Source organism: Triticum urartu, chromosome 3 (genome assembly GCF_003073215.2).
Source record: "Triticum urartu cultivar G1812 chromosome 3, Tu2.1, whole genome shotgun sequence".
Classification (NCBI taxonomy): Eukaryota; Viridiplantae; Streptophyta; class Magnoliopsida; order Poales; family Poaceae; genus Triticum; species Triticum urartu.
The window spans coordinates 731734581-731754318 of NC_053024.1; the positions used below are offsets into that span (position 1 = coordinate 731734581).

At 46.6% G+C, this 19738-nt stretch overlaps 1 protein-coding gene across 1 annotated transcript; it reads left to right on the forward strand.

The window, feature by feature from the left end:
• The first annotated feature begins 3647 nt into the window (after positions 1-3647).
• On the forward strand, positions 3648-4972 carry LOC125549500 (1-aminocyclopropane-1-carboxylate oxidase homolog 1-like). Its single transcript, XM_048712907.1, has 2 exons — positions 3648-4496; positions 4596-4972. The coding sequence occupies exons 1-2, from the start codon at positions 3654-3656 to the stop codon at positions 4857-4859; spliced, it is 1107 nt and encodes a 368-aa protein (XP_048568864.1). The 5' UTR covers positions 3648-3653; the 3' UTR covers positions 4860-4972.
• The last annotated feature ends 14766 nt before the right edge of the window (positions 4973-19738 follow it).

Below are 19738 nucleotides of genomic sequence, written 5' to 3' on the forward strand. Positions count from 1 at the left end.
TATTCAAGCGTATAAGTGTCTGACAAATGAAAATAATAGAGTATCTTCGAAATCTTGTGCAGGAGCAGAGGGACGGTTTCAGCTAAGGCCTTAGGCTAGTTTCCACTGCCTAAAAATGACGCGAAATCAAAATCATGTACGCTTTCTTTTGCGACAAGAAGGAGATTCTAATTTCACAAACTATATTTACATGATGTAAGTTATTAGTTCTTAAGAACAAAAATTATATACATAAAGTGAATGATCGACTCGATGAAAAGGAAACAGTGTTGGGGAACGTAGTAATTTCAAAAAATTTCCTACGCGCACGCAAGATCATGGTGATGCATAGCAACGAGGGGGGAGAGTGTGATCTACGTACCCTTGTAGATCGACAACGGAAGCGTTAACTTTGGTTGATGTAGTCGTACGTCTCCACGGCCCGACCGATCAAGCATCGAAACTACGGCACCTCCGAGTTCTAGCACACGTTCAGCTCGATGACGATCCCCGGACTCCGATCCAGCAAAGTGTCAGGGAAGAGTTCCATCAGCACGACGGCGTGGTGACGATCTTGATGTACTACCGTCGCAGGGCTTCGCCTAAGCACCGCTACAATATTATCGAGGACTATGGTAGAAGGGGGCACCGCACATGGCTAAGAATATGATCACGTGGATCAACTTGTGTCTCTAGGGGTGCCCCTGCCTCCGTATATAAAGGTTCAAGGGAGGGGGGCTGGCCGGCCAAGGAGAGGCGCGCCAGGAGGAGTCCTACTCCTTCTGGGAGTAGGACTCCCCCCTTTCCTAATTGGAATAGGATTCAAGGAGGGGGAAAAGAGAGAGAGAGAAGGAGGGGGGCGCCGGCCCCCTCTCTCCTTGTCCTATTCGGACTAGGGGGGAGGGGCGCGCGGCCCAGCCCTGGCTGCCTCTCCTCTTCTTCCACTAAGGCCCATTAAGGCCCATATAGCTCCCGGGGGTTTCCGGTAACCTCCCGGTACTCCGTAAAATCCCGATTTCACCCGAAACACTTCCGATATCCAAACATAGGCTTCCAATATATCAATCTTTATGTCTCGACCATTTCGAGACTCCTCGTCATGTCCGTGATCACATCTGGGACTCCGAACAACCTTCGGTACATCAAAATGCATAAACTCGTAATATAACTGTCATCGTAACCTTAAGCGTGCGGACCCTACGGGTTCGAGAACAATGTAGACATGACCGAGACACGTCTCCGGTCAATAACCAATAGCGGAACCTGGATGCTCATATTGGCTCCTACATATTCTACGAAGATCTTTTATCGGTCAGACCGCATAACAACATACATTGTTCCCTTTATCATCGGTATGTTACTTGCCCGAGATTCGATCGTCGGTATCCTATACCTAGTTCAATCTCGTTACCGGCAAGTCTCTTTACTCGTTCTGTAATACATCATCCCGCAACTAACTCATTAGTTGCAATGCTTGCAAGGCTTAAGTGATGTGCATTACCGAGAGGGCCCAGAGATACCTCTCCGACAATCAGAGTGACAAATCCTAATCTCGAAATACGCCAACCCAACATGTACCTTTGGAGACACCTGTAGAGCTCCTTTGTAATCACCCAGTTACGTTGTGGCGTTTGATAGCACACAAAGTGTTCCTCTGGCAAACGGGAGTTGCATAATCTCATAGTCATAGGAACATGTATAAGTCATGAAGAAAGCAATAGCAACATACTAAACGATCGGGTGCTAAGCTAATGGAATGGGTCATGTCAATCAGATCATTCAACTAATGATGTGATCCCGTTAATCAAATAACAACTCTTTGTCCATGGTTAGGAAACATAACCATCTTTGATTAACGAGCTAGTCAAGTAGAGGCATACTAGTGACACTCTGTTTGTCTATGTATTCACACATGTATTATGTTTCCGGTTAATACAATTCTAGCATGAATAATAAACTTTTATCATGATATAAAGAAATAAATAATAACTTTATTATTGCCTCTAGGGCATATTTCCTTCAAACAGAACAAAAAAACAGACTATAAAAATTCTGCACAAGCAAGTGCTCCAGGAAAGGGTTGTATTACAGTACATACTATGGTGATCAACCGGAGACAGAACACGAGCAAGCTCCAACTAGTCAAAGTTATCAATTCCACATGGCAAACATATAAAGTAAAAAGAGACTGATGAATAAACTTAAGAGAAGCCATAATCATATATGCGCTCCTAAAAAATCAAGCACAACCCATAGAAAACAGAGGGCAGCCCCCTGTTTGAGAGACACCTTAATAATATGGAAGCCATGCAATGTATAAGCAATCAAATAATATGCAGCAGGTGCTCATTCAGAAAACACATGGAAATGATAAGCAAAATCAGAACAAGCAACAACCTCAACCAACAAACAGACTGGAAGGCAGCTACTGAAAAATGAAGAAGAACCAGAGCAGGCAATTATCACAAAAGAAAAAGGAAAACTTGATGCACACATAAGAGATTTTCATCACAAAAAACAAAGTCATGACATTATTGCCTAGGGACTATCTCTACCATAGATAAGCAGAAGAGGATCTGGGTGCTATCTGCTGCATATAGTCCCACAAACAGGGGATCTAAAAAAAAGATAAACAGGGGATCCAAAAACAGCTATTGATAGGACATTTGGTAAATAAAACTGAAGCCTTGATATTTTACAATTCTTGGTTCCAATCAGTGTATGTATCTATGAAAAATACAAGGCAGGATCTGTGCCTATGATTACTATTTAGCAGCTATATGTAGACGAACAACTACATACAGAGCAGAATCTGTACCTAGGAGCACAATCAAAAAACATTTAAATCGCTCTAGACCAAACATGAGCATTCCACACTCAAAAAACATTCATCACCCCGCCCCCCTCCCCTCCCCCAAGTTAATGATGAACTACAGTAGAACAAACCCTAGAATGCAAAAAACAAATCTACACAAATGACAAGAAAAGCAAACGAAAACTCACTTCGCCGGCCTCCCCTGCCATCTCTCTCGCCACAAGCCCACCAAGTACTTCCACGCTTAGATTGAAAAATCACAGGAGGAAGGGAAACAGACCACAGGAAGAAAAAGAGACGATGGGAAGGGGAACAGAGGCGAGGACAGTGGGGCGAGGAGGCGAGGAGAGTGACGACAGCAAACACGTCTGGACATTAGTAGCAGGGCTAGACCGTTCGCATTCTGAACAAGCGCGGCCCAAAAACAAAACAAAAACAATTCGGAGGCCCAGCCCGCAACAACTCGCTACCCCCCTGCGTCGCTTCCGGCCCGACAAAACAAAAAAGAGAAGAAAAAAAAGAAAACAGAACGATCCACGAGCGGGACAAACAGATGGGCTGCGCCTCCCGTCGCTACGAAGCAGTCCACCTGGAGGAAGTACGAATCGTCGCGTGGCTCGATCGGACGGTCGAAAAATTGAATGAGACCAATTAGTTTCTCATTCGAATGAGATTTAGCAAACCCGTTAAAATAAATTGCCGGAATCCTTCAGGATACGTTAGCATCCAAATGCAGGCATATTCCGAGAGCAACCCAGGCCACTGCAAGAAGACAAGATGTGTCCTATATATAGAGCTAAGTAGGAAGACTACATCTTAGATCATCTCATCACATATCATTAGCTAGCGGAAGGCAAGGATGGCCGGGACAAGAGACGACTACGACGTCACGGCGGCGCTCGACGAGTTCTACGCGTCCCGCACCGGCGTCTGCGGCCTGGTCGAGTCCGGCGTCACCATCGTGCCACCGCTCTTCCTCGCGCCGAACAGCCCGCCTCCACCGCCACTCGGGACGACGAACTTCATCATCCCAACCATCGACCTCTCTCTCCCACGCTCGGTCATCGTGCCCCTCGTCCACGCCGCCGCGCGCACCTGCGGCATCTTCTACGTCACCAACCACGGCGTCCCTGCCGACGTCATTGACTCCGCCCTGTCCGCCGTCCGCGCCTTCCACGAGCTGCCTCCCGCCGTCCGGTCGGCGTTCTACACGCTCGCGCCCGTCGGTGGCGTCAGCTTCAGCACGTACCGCAACGACCGGCCACGGCAGGCTGCCAGGCCCGACGCCATCCCCGTCCTGCCTTGGCGCGACAGCCTCACCATCAGCCTCGCCCCGCCGGGTCCCCACATGGGCCACTTCCCCGCGAGCTGCCGGGACCCGTTGCTTGAGTATCACCGGGTCATGGCGGAGTTCGGAAAGAAGAAGATCGGGGCGCTGCTGTCAGAGGCGCTCGGTGTCGGTGCAGAGTGGCTCGAGAAGACTATGCAGATGGAGGCTGCGTCTATGGCGTCCCACTACTATCCTCCATGCCCGGAGCCCGCGAAGGTGATCGGCGGTATGGACCACACCGACCCATTCCTGTTCACGGTGCTGGTGCAGGACGCCGTCGGAGGGCTCGTGGTGCATGTCGACCATGGGGAGTGGATAGACGTGCCGCCGGTGGCTGGAACGCTCTTAATAAACATCACAGAATTGCTCAAGGTAAGCTAAGTATATAAGCATGCGTTGCGATTGTTCTGCTTCTACTTCCGTCACCAACTTAGGCGCGCACACCATGCATGTAATTAATGGCTCATGCAGGTGTTTTCGAACGATGAGTACATTAGCATAGATCACAGGGTGAGGGTCAAGTCGATGAAGGAATCAAGGGTATCCATCGCCCTCTTCTTCAATCCAAGCGACTCCCACATAATCGAGCCTCTCCCGGAGCTCGTGACGGCAGACAAGCCCCGACGGTACCGGAGTTTCACCATGACTGAGTTCATGGAATCGAGAAAAGGCAAGTTCGGGAATGGCAGCTCGTCCATCCAGCAATTCGCGCTCACGAGCGAACCAAGCTCTTAATTAGTACCAGAGCTCAGCTGTCTCTCGATCGGCATCGGCATCATTACCTTTTGCCTCGGTTACTGTTGGTGGCCTTGTATTGATGCAAAATGTATTTTTGATAGTGGCTTTGTATAAAGAAATGAAGGGAGTACTTACTATTATTACAGGACCTTGTATTTCTGGTGCGGTTTTAATCCCTCACTTCTACTCGAATAAAGTGGTCCAGGACTCCAGACTATGGCGATTGTCCTCCAATCGTGAGATCAGTCCTACCTACTTCATCTGTATCAAAATACAAGACTTTTTTAACTAGCCTACAAAAACGTTTTATATTTTGGTCCCCCTGCTCAAAATATAAGACCATTTATAGAGTTAAAAATGATTTTATATTCTGAGACGGAGAGACTAGTATATAGTTGTAAGCAAGTCAGGAGTTGAACGGTCAGGCAAACATACTAACCGTGGGAGTTATCAAGTCGCTAACTAAAACCACCAACAGTTTAAGTAGAATATAAGTGGCATCCCACTGCTCTTGTTTTGCTTGTCGTCCCAAGTGGTGGTGGAGGCGGGTTGTTTGGCGCGAGGAAGAGCGGTGACACGATGGTGACGCCGGGCTCGACCTGCCCGCAGACGCTAGTACGTCTCCCTCCCAATGTCCGTATGTGCAATTATTTATCTTTTGTTTTGATCAAGTTGGGCGTGGTCTCTCATCAGGAACAGAGAGAGGAATCAAAAGTCCCACTTCTAAGTGCTCTTTAAATCCACAAGTCAAAGTTTGAGATGTTTTTTGAACTAAGTTGAACTAAATGACTTACAAGTGGAATATAAGTGCGATCCCACTTGACACCCTAGGAGCGTCTGGTTGAATGGCTCATAGTGCGATCCCACCTGCAGCCGTGGTGGCTCACCTGCGCCTGTTTCGAGAGCCATGACGCCTTGTATGATAACACTGAAGAAGCGTCCTGCCAGCATTAAGGGTGTTGTTCCCAGCAAGGTGCCTTGGTATTTGAGACCATCATCGATCGTGGCCGGGTTTGGTCGTGCCAAGCATGTCCAACTGGTTGAAGCAAAGCACCACCGAGGAAATTATTTGGTGTTATTGTAGTGCGAATCTAAGGCAGTTTGTGACACTTATAGGGCAGACTCAATAGATTGATCGAAAATATTGAATATAATTAAAAATGATGAACAAGTATTAAAAAATGTTGGAATAACTTTTAAAATGTTGAGCAAGTATTTGAAAAAAAAATTAATAAGCATTCAGACAATGTTGAACGTGCATACAAGAAATATTGGTCGCTTATTAAAAAAATGGTTTTTGACACATACGAAAATGTGGAGTGAGAGCGAAAACAAACATAAGAAAAAATAAAAGAAAGGCAACAAATGGAGGAAAAAATAAGAACCAAACAAAAATGAAGAAAAAACAAAAATGTAAGAAAACAAAAAACGAAGAAACAAATGCAAGCAAGAATGAAAAGAAATGGAGAAAAAAAGAAACAGAAGAAAATATGAAAAAAAAAATGGCTCCAGTAGCCTCAAGTAGGACGAGCGCTAGAATTATACACAAGGGCGAGGCTGGCCTGGTAACTAACAGTGTTGCGCTTGGTCTATCAGTCGCGAACTTATCCAGGTTTCTCCAATTTTTCTTTGTTCCTTTTCTTTTAAACATACACGAACGGGACGGCCCACTAGCAACAGCGCGGGAGATTCTCTTTACGAGGCGGAGCAAAACACTCACGTAAAGTGAGAAATAGCTCTAGCGAATAACTTTTTCATGTGCTGATAAGTGGCGAACTGCATGTGCATCATTTGTGAATTTTTCTGTTTTTCTGTACTTTCATTTATTCAAAATGTTTTATCTGTTAAACCATGCGTACAAATCTCAAACCGTTTTCACCTTTTTATTGCTCACATCGAGATATTGAAAACAGATTTCCTATTAATAGGTTTCGGCGAACTTTTTTCTCATAAAAGAACCGGAAACTGAAATAAAAGGCGGGAAAAACAAATACTAAAAACCGATTAAAAAGATAACAAAAAAACCAACAACCAAAAAATATGAATGGTAAAAAAAATGGAAATCAGTCCACTCCGGTGGTGCATGAGCAACAAGTCCCCAAAAAATGGAAATCAGTCCACTCCGGTACTAAAGGATAGTAGCGGTTTGTGTCACAAACCGCAGTTCCACTCCGGTACTAAAGGGGATCGTGGGGCCCTGGCCTGACGCCGGTCTGCCACCACCCTTTTAGTTCGTGGCACGAACCGGTACTAATGGTTCAACACAAACCGGGACTAATGCATAGCCGTTTGAACCGGGACTAATGGTACCATTAGTACCGGACCAAAATCGAACCGAGACTAATGTGTCTCACATAAGATCGTTTTTCTACTAGTGGAAGTTGGGTTGTGTGTGCTTGGCCGTGTAGGGTCGGTGTGCTGCATCGTTATGGCCACGATTGCGAGGTGGCGCGGCGGTAACGGAGTGGCCCATCATAGATGGCGTGCCTCAATCCGGTGAGGGTTGTTGGAGATGTGCAACATGACGAAAATCTTGCCCGTCTTCGGTCGGTGTTGGTGGCGAGGGCACCTACGTGGTGTTGCTACCCTCCTTGGAGGCATCACTAAGGTGTGTTGGCATGTCCCGCTCCTAGCTTGGATTGTTATCCCCAGGCAAAAGCCTTGGTTCATCTCGGACCGGCGATGGCAGCCTCTTGACGTCATTCCTCTGTTGGAAGCACAAGCATCGTGTGTGGAGACATGGCATGGATGTTCTGTGCTGAGGTTATTTGTGCTCGCCGGTGGTCCGAGTAGATATTCATCGATGCTATGTACGTCAGCGCCGGCGAGCTCAAGATGAAGATTGCCTCGGGACCGACCAAGTCCCGCCATCCACTCGCCATCTACTTCTAGGCATTAAAGAGTGGTTGATGTGTTGGTGTGTTGGCAAGGGGAGAGTCCGGTGGTAGTTGTCGCTCTTGGAGATATTGATAGGTGTAGGTCCAGATGTGGCTTTGTTGTTCTATTTAGGTCAAGTTCCTTTGCGTTGTGTTTGTAATGTGTGCGATGGTTTTTCTACGGATCAGCTCACATGGAATTCGTATGTTCGCGGGAGAGGTAGTCTCTTATAATTTTATTTTGCCTTGTATAAAAATATAATACGCCTCAAAAACATGTTCCGATTAGATAAAGTTGTTGAAAATAAAAACATAGAAACTTGTTGACAGGGCATCTAAATTTGCAATCATCGACTTTGTGAGAAACAACAAGCAAGTATACTATTCTTTTTTTTGCATGGTAATATATGTCTTATTCATATTATAAAGATCAAATAATAAGTCACGTAAAGATCGACATGAAAAAACTGAAGAAAAAGAATACTCTCTGAAAATGGGACACACTCCAAGTCTGAACTGAATACACCTCTCTGAAGGTTCGAGCTAGCTTTAGGGTGACGAATTAGTTTGGATCGTCCACGCTGCCTCCCCTCCCCCGGGCGACGAATCTCCACGCTGCTGCCGGCGGCTGGGATTGGATTGGATCGTCCCAGTCCCTCCCCTGTCCGCCTCTCCGGGAGCTGCCCCACCGCCGGCGGCAAGCATCCCGATCTGAATCTGATGCCTGGATCTCGGGACTGGGTGGGCCTCGCGGAGGGGCCGGCGGGGCTCATCGTCGACCGCTTCCTCGCCTACGACGTCGCCGAATACGTCCGCCTCCGTGCGTGTGCCGCTCCTGGCGGCGGTGCTCCTCGGATCCGCGCGGGCACAGTTCCATCCCTGGCGGTGGATCATGCTCGGCGAAGTACATGCTGCCCCCAGCCGCCGCTTCTTCCTCAACACATCCACCGGCGAGTGCGTGTAGGTGGACATCCCCGATCTCCGTGACCATGACGTGCTCGCTATCACCGCCGAGGGCCTCCTGGTCCTGCTTCATGAACCCGACCATGTCCGCCTGCTCTACCTGTTCACCGGCCACTTCCTCACAGACCTCCCGCCGGTCACCACGCTGCTGCCTCCATAAGATGACTTTCTTTGCATGCTCTGCTCCATGGATGGTATACTGCCAGTGGCTCCCACATTCACTAATAGAAAACAGGGCTTTGATTAGGGCATGGCCAGCCCATTAGTCCCGGTTCAATCACGGACCGGGACCCATGGGGGCATACATCCCGATTCATGAGCCCAGGGGGCGACTGGGGCCTCGTGGGCATTTGTCCCGGTGCGGCATAACGAATTTGTCCCGGTTCTTGGCATGAACCCGGACCAATGGGCCTCACTCCTGGCCCACATACGTTGGTCCCGGTTCGTGACTCGAACCGGGACAGAAGGGGGAGCTTTAGTCCCGGTTCTATCCACGAACCGGGACAAATGAGTTGCCTATATATACCCCCTCGCTGCAGCAGAGTACTCCACAGTGTTTTGTTTTTTCTGGCCGGCGAGGAGAGGCCATTTGGGTGCTCTAGCTCACCTCCTATGCACATGCGGTGTTCGATGAAATTTCCGAGCCACACTAGTTAAGCTTTCTCCTCTCGAAACTCGACCCCCGAGCTCCATTTTTCTTGAGATTTGCATAGGTTTAGCGGTCCTTCACGCCCCGTCCTCGTCTTCACCGTCGTCGATCGGCCGCGCCGATCTCGTCGCCGGCACCACCGTGGTGAGCCTCTTGTTCTTTATCTTCTTTCTGAAATAAAAAAAAATTCTTACTTTAGATAGATATTTGTCTAATTTTCTTACTTTTGACACACATAATTATATATAATGCACGCAGATGAACCGGCAACGGATGTACGGTGACACACACACCTCCGAGTACATTAAGGACCTGCATAAGTTTCTTGAAGTGGCTGAGGCAAAGAAGCAGAATGGTTTTATGTGTTGTCCATGCCCTATATGTGGGAGTACGAAGTCTTAACTCTGACCGGAAAATCCTTCACACTCACCTGCTTTATAAGGGTTTCATGCCACACTATAATGTTTGGACGAAGCACGGAGAAATAGGGGTTATGATGGAAGATAGTGAAGAAGAAGAGGACGATGAAAACTATGTGTCCCCTGAATACCGTGATGCTGCAAAGGGGGAAGCTGCTGAAGATCAAGAGGAACCAGACGATGTGCTCGATGATGATGATCTCCGCTGGGTCATTGTTGATGCAAGGACACAGTGCGAAAGTCAAAAAGAGAAGCTGAAGTTCGATCGCATGTTAGAGGGTCACAAAAAAAGGTTGTACCCCAATTGCGAAGATGGCAACACAAAGCTCGGTACCGTGCTGGAATTGCTGAAGTGGAAGACAGAGAATATTGTGTCTGACAAAGGATTTGAGAAGCTACTGAAAATATTGAAGAAGAAGCTTCCAAACGATAACGAATTGCCCGACTGTACGTACGCAGCGAAGAAGGTCGTACGCCCTCTAGGATTGGAGGTGCTGAAGATACATGCATGCCCTAATGACTGCATCCTCTATGCGGTGCGTACGAGTATTTGAACGCAAGCCCGGTATGCGGTGCATTGCAGTATAAGATCAGACGAGATGACCCTGGCGATGTTGACGGCGAGCCCCCCAGGAAGAGGGTACCTGCGAAGGTGATGTGGTATGCTCCTATAATACCACGGTTGAAACGTCTGTTCAGAAACGAAGAGCATGCCAAGTTGATGCGATGGCACACAGAGGACGTAAGTAAGACGGGAAGTTGAGAACACCCGCTGACGGGTCGCAGTGGATAAAAATCGAGAGAAAGTACTGGGTTGAGTTTGCAGGCGACCCAAGGAACGTATGGTTTGGTTTAAGTGCGGATGGCATTAATCCTTTTGGGGAGCAGAGCAGCAATCACAACACCTGGCCCGTGACTCTATGTATGTATAACCTTCCTCCTTGGATGTGCATCAGGCGGAAGTTTATTATGATGCTAGTTCTCATCCAAGGCCCTAAGCAACCCGGCAACGACATTGATGTGTACCTACGGCCATTAGTTGAAGAACTTTTACAGCTATGGAATGGAAACGGTGTACGTGTGTGGGATGAGCACAAATAGGAGGAATTTAACCTGCATGCGTTGCTGTTTGTAACCATCAACGATTGGCCCGCTTTTAGTAACCTTTCAGGACAGACAAACAAGGGATACCACGCATGCACACACTGTTTAGCTGACACAAAAAGTATATACCTGGACAAATGCAGGAAGAATGTGTACCTGGGCCATCGTCGATTTCTTCCGACCAACCATCAATGTCGAAAGAAAGGCAAGCATTTCAAAGGCGAGGCAGATCACCGAAAGAAGCCCGCCATGTGTACCGATGATCACGTACTTGCTATGGTCAATGATTTACACGTATTCTTTGGAAAGGGTCCCGGCGGACTAGCTGTTCCGAATGATGCTGAGGGACGCGCACCCATGTGGAAGAAGAAATCTATATTTTGGAACCCACCCTACTTGAAAGACCTAGAGGTCCGCTCTTCAATCGACGTGATACACGTGACGAAGAACCTTTGCGTGAACCTGCTAGGCTTCTTGGGCATGTATGGGAAGACAAAAGATACACCGGAGGCACGGGAGGACCTGCAACATTTGCACGAAAAAGACGGTATGCCTCCAAAGCAGTATGAAGGTCCTGCCAGTTACGCTCTTACCAAAGAAGAGAAGGAAATCTTCTTGGAATGTCTGCTCAGTATGAAGGTCCCGACTGGCTTCTCGTCGAATATAAAGGAAATAATAAATATGCCAGAGAAAAAGTTCCAGAACCTAAAGTCTCATGACTGCCACGTGATTATGACGCAACTGCTTTCGGTTGCATTGAGGGGGCTTCTACCGGAAAACATCCGATTAGCCATTGTGAAGCTATGTGCATTTCTCAATGCAATCTCTTAGAAGGTGATCGATCCAGAAATCTTACCAAGGCTAAGGAGTGATGTGGTGCAATGTCTTGTCAGTTTCGAGGTGGTGTTCCCACCATCCCTCTTCAATATTATGACGCACGTCCTAGTTCATCTAGTCGACGAGATTGTCATTCCGGGCCCCATATTTCTACACAATTTGTTCCCCTTTGAGAGGTTCATGGGAGTCCTAAAGAAATATGTCTGTAACCGCGCTAGGCCAGAAGGAAGCATCTCCATGGGCCATCAAACATAGGATGTCATTGGGTTTTGTGTTGACTTCATTCTTGGCCTTAAGAAGATAGGTCTCCCTAAATCGCGGTATGAGGGGAGACTGACTGGAAAAGGCACGTTTGGAGGGGACTCAATAATATGCAGGGACGGGCATTCTTGGTCTCAAGCACACTACACAGTCCTACAGAACTCTACCTTGGTGGACCCGTATGTCGATGAACACAAGAACAGTCTGCGCTCCAAACACCCGGAGCAGTGTGACGACTGGATTACATGTGAACCCATCAGGACTTTCATCAGTTGGTTGGAAACACATCTCAGAGGTGACAACACTGTTTGTGATGAGCTGTACTCGTTGTCTAGGGGACCATCTTCGACTGTACTGACCTACAAAAGATATGAGATAAATGGGAATACATTTTACACGATCGCCCAAGATCAAAAGAGCACCAACCAAAATAGCGGTGTCCGCTTTGATGCATCAACTAAGAGGGAAAAGGACACATATTATGGTTACATAGTGGACTTATGGGAACTTGATTACGGACATGATTTTAAGGTCCTTTTGTTTAAGTGCAAATGAGTCAATCTGTCAGGAGGCGGGGTACAGGTAGACCCACAGTATCGAATGACAACAGTGGATCTGAACAATCTTGGGTACACTGACGAACCGTTCGTTCTAGCCAGTGATGTGGCACATGTTATCTATCTGAAGGACATTTCTACCAAACCGAGAAAAAGAAAAAGATAAGGAAGCGAATACATCATATGATGAGCCAAAGCGCCACATAGTTCTTTCAGGAAAAAGGGACATCGTGGCAGTGGAGGGCAAGATAGACATGTCCGAAGATTATGAAAAGTTTCATGAAATTCCTCCCTTCGAAGTCAAGGCTGACCCAAGCATCCTGATAAACGATAAAGATTATCCATGGTTACGGCGCAATAAGCAAAGGATACAAGGGAAGAGAAAGTGAAGACTTTCTCTCCACAACTATTATGATGATACCATGCCAACTTTCAACCTTTTCGTAGTTGATTTGAAATGTCTGTTGTAACAGACGAGTTTCCGTATGAAACCCTGATATCCTGAAACAGATTGTCCGTTTTGTACACGAAGTGCATCCAGTTTTTCCCCTAACCCTTGAGGAAATAGTATAGACTGCACGGAGCTATGTGTAGTTTTTGTCCGAAACCCTGATAGCTCCGTGCAGTCTACACCACTTCCTCAAGGCCTGAAGCTAAGCAACGTGCAAGTGAGCATTGCGCCTCCCCTTCATCGTCTCTACACTCAGAGCTTATAAACCTCTAGTATTATTGAAACTAAAATTATACATAATTTATGCAACTAAAATTATCAAAGTATTTTCTATTCAAAACATTAAAAGCAAAAATAATTTTCATAAAATAAATACAAAAAGAAAAAATTAAATAAAATAAATAAGTATAAACAAAATAAACTTTTATAAATAAGTAGAAACAAAATAAAATAAAATACTTTTATAAAATAAATAAGTAGAAACAAAATAAAATAGAATAGAATAAAATAAAATAAAATAAAATAAACTTTTATAAAATAAATAAGTAGAAACAAGACAAAATAAAATAAAATAAACCTTAATAAAATAAATAAAAATAGCAACAGTAAGTATTTTATTGTTAGTAGAAAAAACTAAAAAAATAAAGAAACAAAGAAAACAAAAAATGGAAAAAAATGCCACCTACTGGGCACCACAGCGTGAATACGATTAGAAACCCATCCATGGGCCAGGATTTAGGCTCGCAGAAGACCTAGTAGGCCCATAGGCAAGTACAGTGTGTTTAGGCCTGAAAGTATGCATTTGAGAGGAGCTCGAGAGGGCTCCAGGAGTGGGGCTTATAAACCACACTCGAGCTCCCTCAACTAACGAGGTGGGACTAAACTTTCGTGCCTCGACGCGGGCAGGCCTTTAGTCCCGGTTGGTGCCACCAACCGGGATTAAAGGTACGCATTGGTACCAGTTCATGGTAACAACCGGAACCAATGCCCACCCTTTAGTCCCGGTTGGTGCCACCAACCGGGACCAAAGGCCTCTGCTTCCCGCCCTTTGGGCTGCTGAAAAGAGACCTTTGGTCCCGGTTGGTGGCACCAACCGGGACTAAAGGGGGCATTGGTCCCGGTTGGTGCCACCAACCGGGACCAATGCTCTGTCTATATAAACAGCACTTGTGAAAATTTTCGTTCAGTTCTGCGATCCCGCCCGACGACGCCGCCAGGCTGCCCTCTGCCTTGCCGTCGCCGCGCGCCGTCCCGCGCCGCCCAAACACCGTCGCCGCCCCACGCCACCCCTGCCCGACGTGGCCGCCCTCTGCCCCGACCTCGCCGTTGCCACCCTCTGTCGCGCCTCGTCGTCGCTGCTCAGTGGGGCCCCTGTTGGAAATATGCCCTAGAGGCAATAATAAAAGGATTATTATTATATTTCCTTGTTCATGATAATTGTCTTTTATTCATGCTATAATTGTGTTATCCGGAAATCGTAATACATGTGTGAATACATAGACACCAAACATGTCCCTAGTAAGGCTCTAGTTGACTAGCTCGTTGATCAATAGATAGTCATGGTTTCCTGACTATGGACATTGGATGTCATTGATAACGGGATCACATCATTAGGAGAATGATGTGATGGGCAAGACCCAATCCTAAACATAGCACAAGATCGTATAGTTCATTTGCTAGAGTTTTTCCAATGTCAAGTATCTTTTCCTTAGACCATGAGATCGTCCAACTCCCGGATACCGTAGGAGTGCTTTGGGTGTACCAAATGTCACAACGTAACTGGGTGACTATAAAGGTATACTACGGGTATCTCCGAAAGTATCTGTTGGGTTGACACGGATCAAGACTGGGATTTGTCACTCCATATGACGGAGAGGTATCTCTGGGCCCACTCGGTAATGCATCATCATAATGAGCTCAAAGTGACCAAGTGTCTGGTCACGGGATCATGCATTACGGTACGAGTAAAGTGACTTGCCGGTAACGAGATTGAACGAGGTATTGGGATACCGACGATCGAATCTCGGGCAAGTAAAATACTGATTGACAAAGGGAATTGTATACGGGGTTGCTTGAATCCTCGACATCGTGGTTCATCCGATGAGATCATCGAGGAGCATGTGGGAGCCAACATGGGTATCCAGATCCCGCTGTTGGTTATTGACCGGAGAGCCGTCTCGGTCATGTCTACATGTCTCCCGAACCCGTAGGGTCTACACACTTAAGGTTCGGTGACGCTAGGGTTGTATAGATATGAGTATGCAGTAATCCGAAAGTTGTTCGGAGTCCCGGATGAGATCCTGGATGTCACGAGAAGTTCCGGAATGGTCCGGAGGTGAAGAATTATATATAGGAAGTGTTATTTCGGCCATCGGGAAAGTTTCGGGGTCACCGGTATTGTACCGGGACCACCGGAAGGGTCCCGAGGGTCCACCGGGTGGGGCCACCCATCCCGGAGGGCCCCATGGGCTGAAGTGGGGAGGGAACCAGCCCATAGTGGGCTGGTGCGCCCCCCCTTGGGCCCCCCCATGCGCCTAGGGTTGGGAACCCTAGGGGAGGGGGCGCCTCCACTTGCCTTGGGGGGCACTCCTCCCCCTTGGCCGCCGCCCCCCCTAGGAGATCCCATCTCCTAGGGCCGGCGCACCCCCCTAGGGGTCTATATAAAGGGGGGGAGGGAGGGCAGCCGCACCCTGAAGTCTTGGCGCCTCCCTCTCCCCTGCTACACCTCTCCCTCTCGCAGAAGAACGGCGAAGCCCTGCTGCGGTGACTGCTGCATCCACCACCACGCCGTCATGCTGCTGGATCTTCATCAACCTCTCCTTCCCCCTTGCTGGATCAAGAAGAAGGAGACGTCACGCTAACCGTACATGTGTTGAACGCGGAGGTGCCGTCCGTTCGGCGCTAGGATCTCCGATGATTTGGATCACGTCGAGTACGACTCCCTCATCCCCGTTCTCTTGAACGCTTCCGCTCGCGATCTACAAAGGTATGTAGATGCATCCGATCACTCGTTGCTAGTTGACTCCATAGATTGATCTTGGTGAAACGTAGGATTTTTTTTGTTTTCTGCAACGTTCCCCAACAATGGCATCATGAGCTAGGTCTATGCGTAGTTCTCTTTGCACGAGTAGAACACAATTTGTTGTGGGCGTAGATGTTGTCAACTTTCTTGCCGCTACTAGTCTTATTTTGCTTCAGCGGTATTGTGGGATGAAGCGGCCCGGACCAACCTTACACGTACGCTTACGTGACACCGGTTCCGCCGACTGACATGCACTAGTTGCATAAGGTGGCTGGCGGGTGTCTGTCTCTCCCACTTTAGTTGGAGCGGATTGTTGGGTTTCGTAGTAATTTCAAAAAAATTCCTACGCACACGCAAGATCATGTGATGCATAGCAACGAGAGGGGAGAGTGTTGTCTACGTACCCACGCAGACCGACTGCGGAAGCGTTGACGCAACGTAGAGGAAGTAGTCGTACGTCTTCACGATCCAACCGATCAAGCACCGAAACTACGGCACCTCCGAGTTCGAGCACAGGTTCAGCTCGATGACGATCCCCGGACTCCGATCCAGCAAAGTGTCGGGGAAGAGTTCCGTCAGCATGACGGCGTGGTGACGATCTTGATGCACTACAGCAGCAGGGCTTTGCCTAAACTCTTCTACAGTATTATCGAGAACTATGGTGGCTGGGGGCACCGCACACGACTAAGGAATAGATCACGTGGATCAACTTGTGTTTCTTTATCTATCTTTGGTGCTAGCCCTGCCCCTCTATTTATATCTTGAGCCCTAGGGTCGAAACTTGGAGTTAAAGGCTTCACAAAGTCGGTTTCACCCGATAGGCAAAGGTCCTTCTCGGACTCCAGGGCCAGACGCCAGGGATCCAGGCGTCTGGACCCAGACGCCAGGGACCCTGGCGTCTGGCCCCTGGACTCCGCAAAACTTCCTTTTGCGCTTTCCAAAAACCTTGTGGGCTTTCCCCTTTGGCCCAAATAAAGTGTTCTCGTACCCAAACATTTCGGGAAACATCCGGAACCCCTTCCGGTGATTTCCGGAACCCTTCCGGTGATCAAACACTATTATCATATATATCAAACTTTATCTCCGGACCATTCCGGAGTTCCTCGTCATGTCCGTGATCTCATCTCGGACTCCGAACAACATTCGGTACATCAAAATGCATAAAACCCATAACATAACTGTCATCGTAACCTGAAGCGTGCGGACCCTACGGGTTCAAGAACAATGTAGACATGACCGAGACACGTCTCCGGTCAATAACCAATAGCGGGACCTGGATGCCCATATTGGCTCCTACATATTCTACGAAGATCTTTATCGGTCAGACCGCATAACAACATACGTTGTTCCCTTTGTCATCGGTATGTTACTTGCCCGAGATTCGATCGTCGGTATCCAATACCTAGTTCAATCTCGTTACCGGCAAGTCTCTTTACTCGTTCCGTAATACATCATCTCACAACTAACATATTAGTTGTAATGCTTGCAAGGCTTATGTGATGTGCATTACCGAGAGGGCCCAGAGATACCTCTCCGACAATCGGAGTGACAAATCCTAATCTCGAAATACGCCAACCCAACATCTCCTTTGGAGACACCTGTAATGCTCCTTTATAATCACTCAGTTACGTTGTGACGTTTGGTAGCACCCAAAGTGTTCCTCCGGCAAACGGGAGTTGCATAATCTCATAGTCATAGGAACATGTATAAGTCATGAAGAAAGCAATAGCAACATACTAAACGATCGGGTGCTAAGCTAATGGAATGGGTCATGTCAATCAGATCATTCAACTAATGATGTGACCTCGTTAATCAAATAACAACACTTTGTTCATGGTTAGGAAACATAACCATCTTTGATTAACGAGCTAGTCAAGTAGAGGCATACTAGTGACACTCTGGTTGTCTATGTATTCACACATGTATTATGTTTCCGGTTAATACAATTCTAGCATGAATAATAAACATTCATCATGAAATAAGGAAATAAATAATAACTTTATTATTGCCTCTAGGGCATATTTCCTTCAGTCTCCCACTTGCACTAGAGTCAATAATCTAGATCACATCACCATGTGATTAACATCGATAGTTCACATCATCATGTGATTAACACCCAAAGGGTACTAAGGTGTGATCATGTTTTGCTTGTGAGATAATTTTAGTCAACGGGTCTGCCACATTCAGATCCGTAAGTATTTTGGGAATTTCTATGTCAACAATGCTCTGCACGGAGCTACTCTAGCTTATTGCTCCCACTTGCCATATGTATCTAGATTGAGACTTAAAGTCATCCAGATCTGTGTCAAAACTTGCATCGACGTAACTTTTTACGACGAACCTTTTTGTCACCTCCATAATTGAGAAATATTTCCTTATTCCACTAAGGATAATTTTGACCGCTGTCCAGTGATCTACTCCTAGATCACTATTGTACTCCCTTGCCAAATCAGTGTAGGGTATACAATAGATCTGGTATACAGCATGACATACTTTATAGAACCTATGGCCAAGGCATAGGGAATGACTTTCATTCTCTTTCTATCTTCTGCCATGGTCGGGCTTTGAGTCTTACTCAACTTCACACCTTGTAACACAAGCAAGAAACTTTTTTCTTTGACCGTTGCATTTTGAACTACTTCAAAATCTTGTCAAGGTATGTACTCATTGAAAAAACTTATCAAGCGTCTTGACCTATCTCTATAGATCTTGAAGCTCAATATGTAAGCAGCTTCACCGAAGTCTTTCTTTGAAAAACTCCTTTCAAACACTCCTTTTATGCTTTACAGAATAATTCTACATTATTTCCGATCAACAATATGTCAAACACATATACTTATCAGAAATGATGTAGTGCTCCCACTCACTTTCTTGTAAATACAGGCTTCACCATAAAACTATATGCTTTGATCAACTCATCAAAGCGTATATTCCAACTCCGAGATGCTTGCACCAGTCCACAGATGGATCGCTGGAGCTTGCACATTTTGTTAGCACCTTTCGGATTGACAAAACCTTCTGGTTGCATCATATACAAATCTTCTTTAGTAAATCCATTAAGGAATGCAGTTTTGTTTATCCATTTGTCAGATTTCAAATAATGCGGCAATTACTAACATGATTCGGACAGACTCAAGCATAGATACGAGTGAGAAGCTCTCATCGTAGTCAACACCTTGAACTTGTCGAAAACCTTTTGCGACAATTCTAGCTTTGTAGATAGTAACACTACTATCAGCGTCCGTCTTCCTCTTGAAGATCCATTTATTTTCTATGGCTTGCCGATCATCGGGCAAATCCATCAAAGTCCATACTTTGTTTTCATACATGGATCATATCTCAGATTTCATGGCCTCAAACCATTTCGCGGAATCTGGGCTCATCATCGCTTCCTCATAGTTCGCAAGTTCGTCATGGTCTAGTAACATGACTTCCAGAAAAGGATTACCGTACCACTCTGGTGCAGATCTCACTCTGGTTTACCTACGAGATTCAGTAGTAACTTGATCTAAAGTTACATGATCATCATCATTAGTTTCCTCACTAATTGGTGTAGTAGTCACAAGAACAGATTTCTGTGATGAACTACTTTCCAATAAGGGAGAAGGTACAATTACCTTATCAAGTTTTCTACTTTCCTCCCACTCACTTCTTTCGAGAGAAACTCCTTCTCTAGAAAAACTCCGAATTTAGCAACAAAAGTCTTGCTTTCGGTTCTGTGATAGAAGGTGTATCCA

Excerpts from the sequence above, each read along its gene's own strand:
- LOC125549500 (XM_048712907.1), top strand. The coding sequence starts at position 3,654 with ATGGCCGGGACAAGAGACGACTACGACGTCACGGCGGCGCTCGACGAG. Across the intron at positions 4,497-4,595 it reads ACATCACAGAATTGCTCAAG|GTGTTTTCGAACGATGAGTA; the intron begins GTAAGCTAAGTA and ends TGGCTCATGCAG.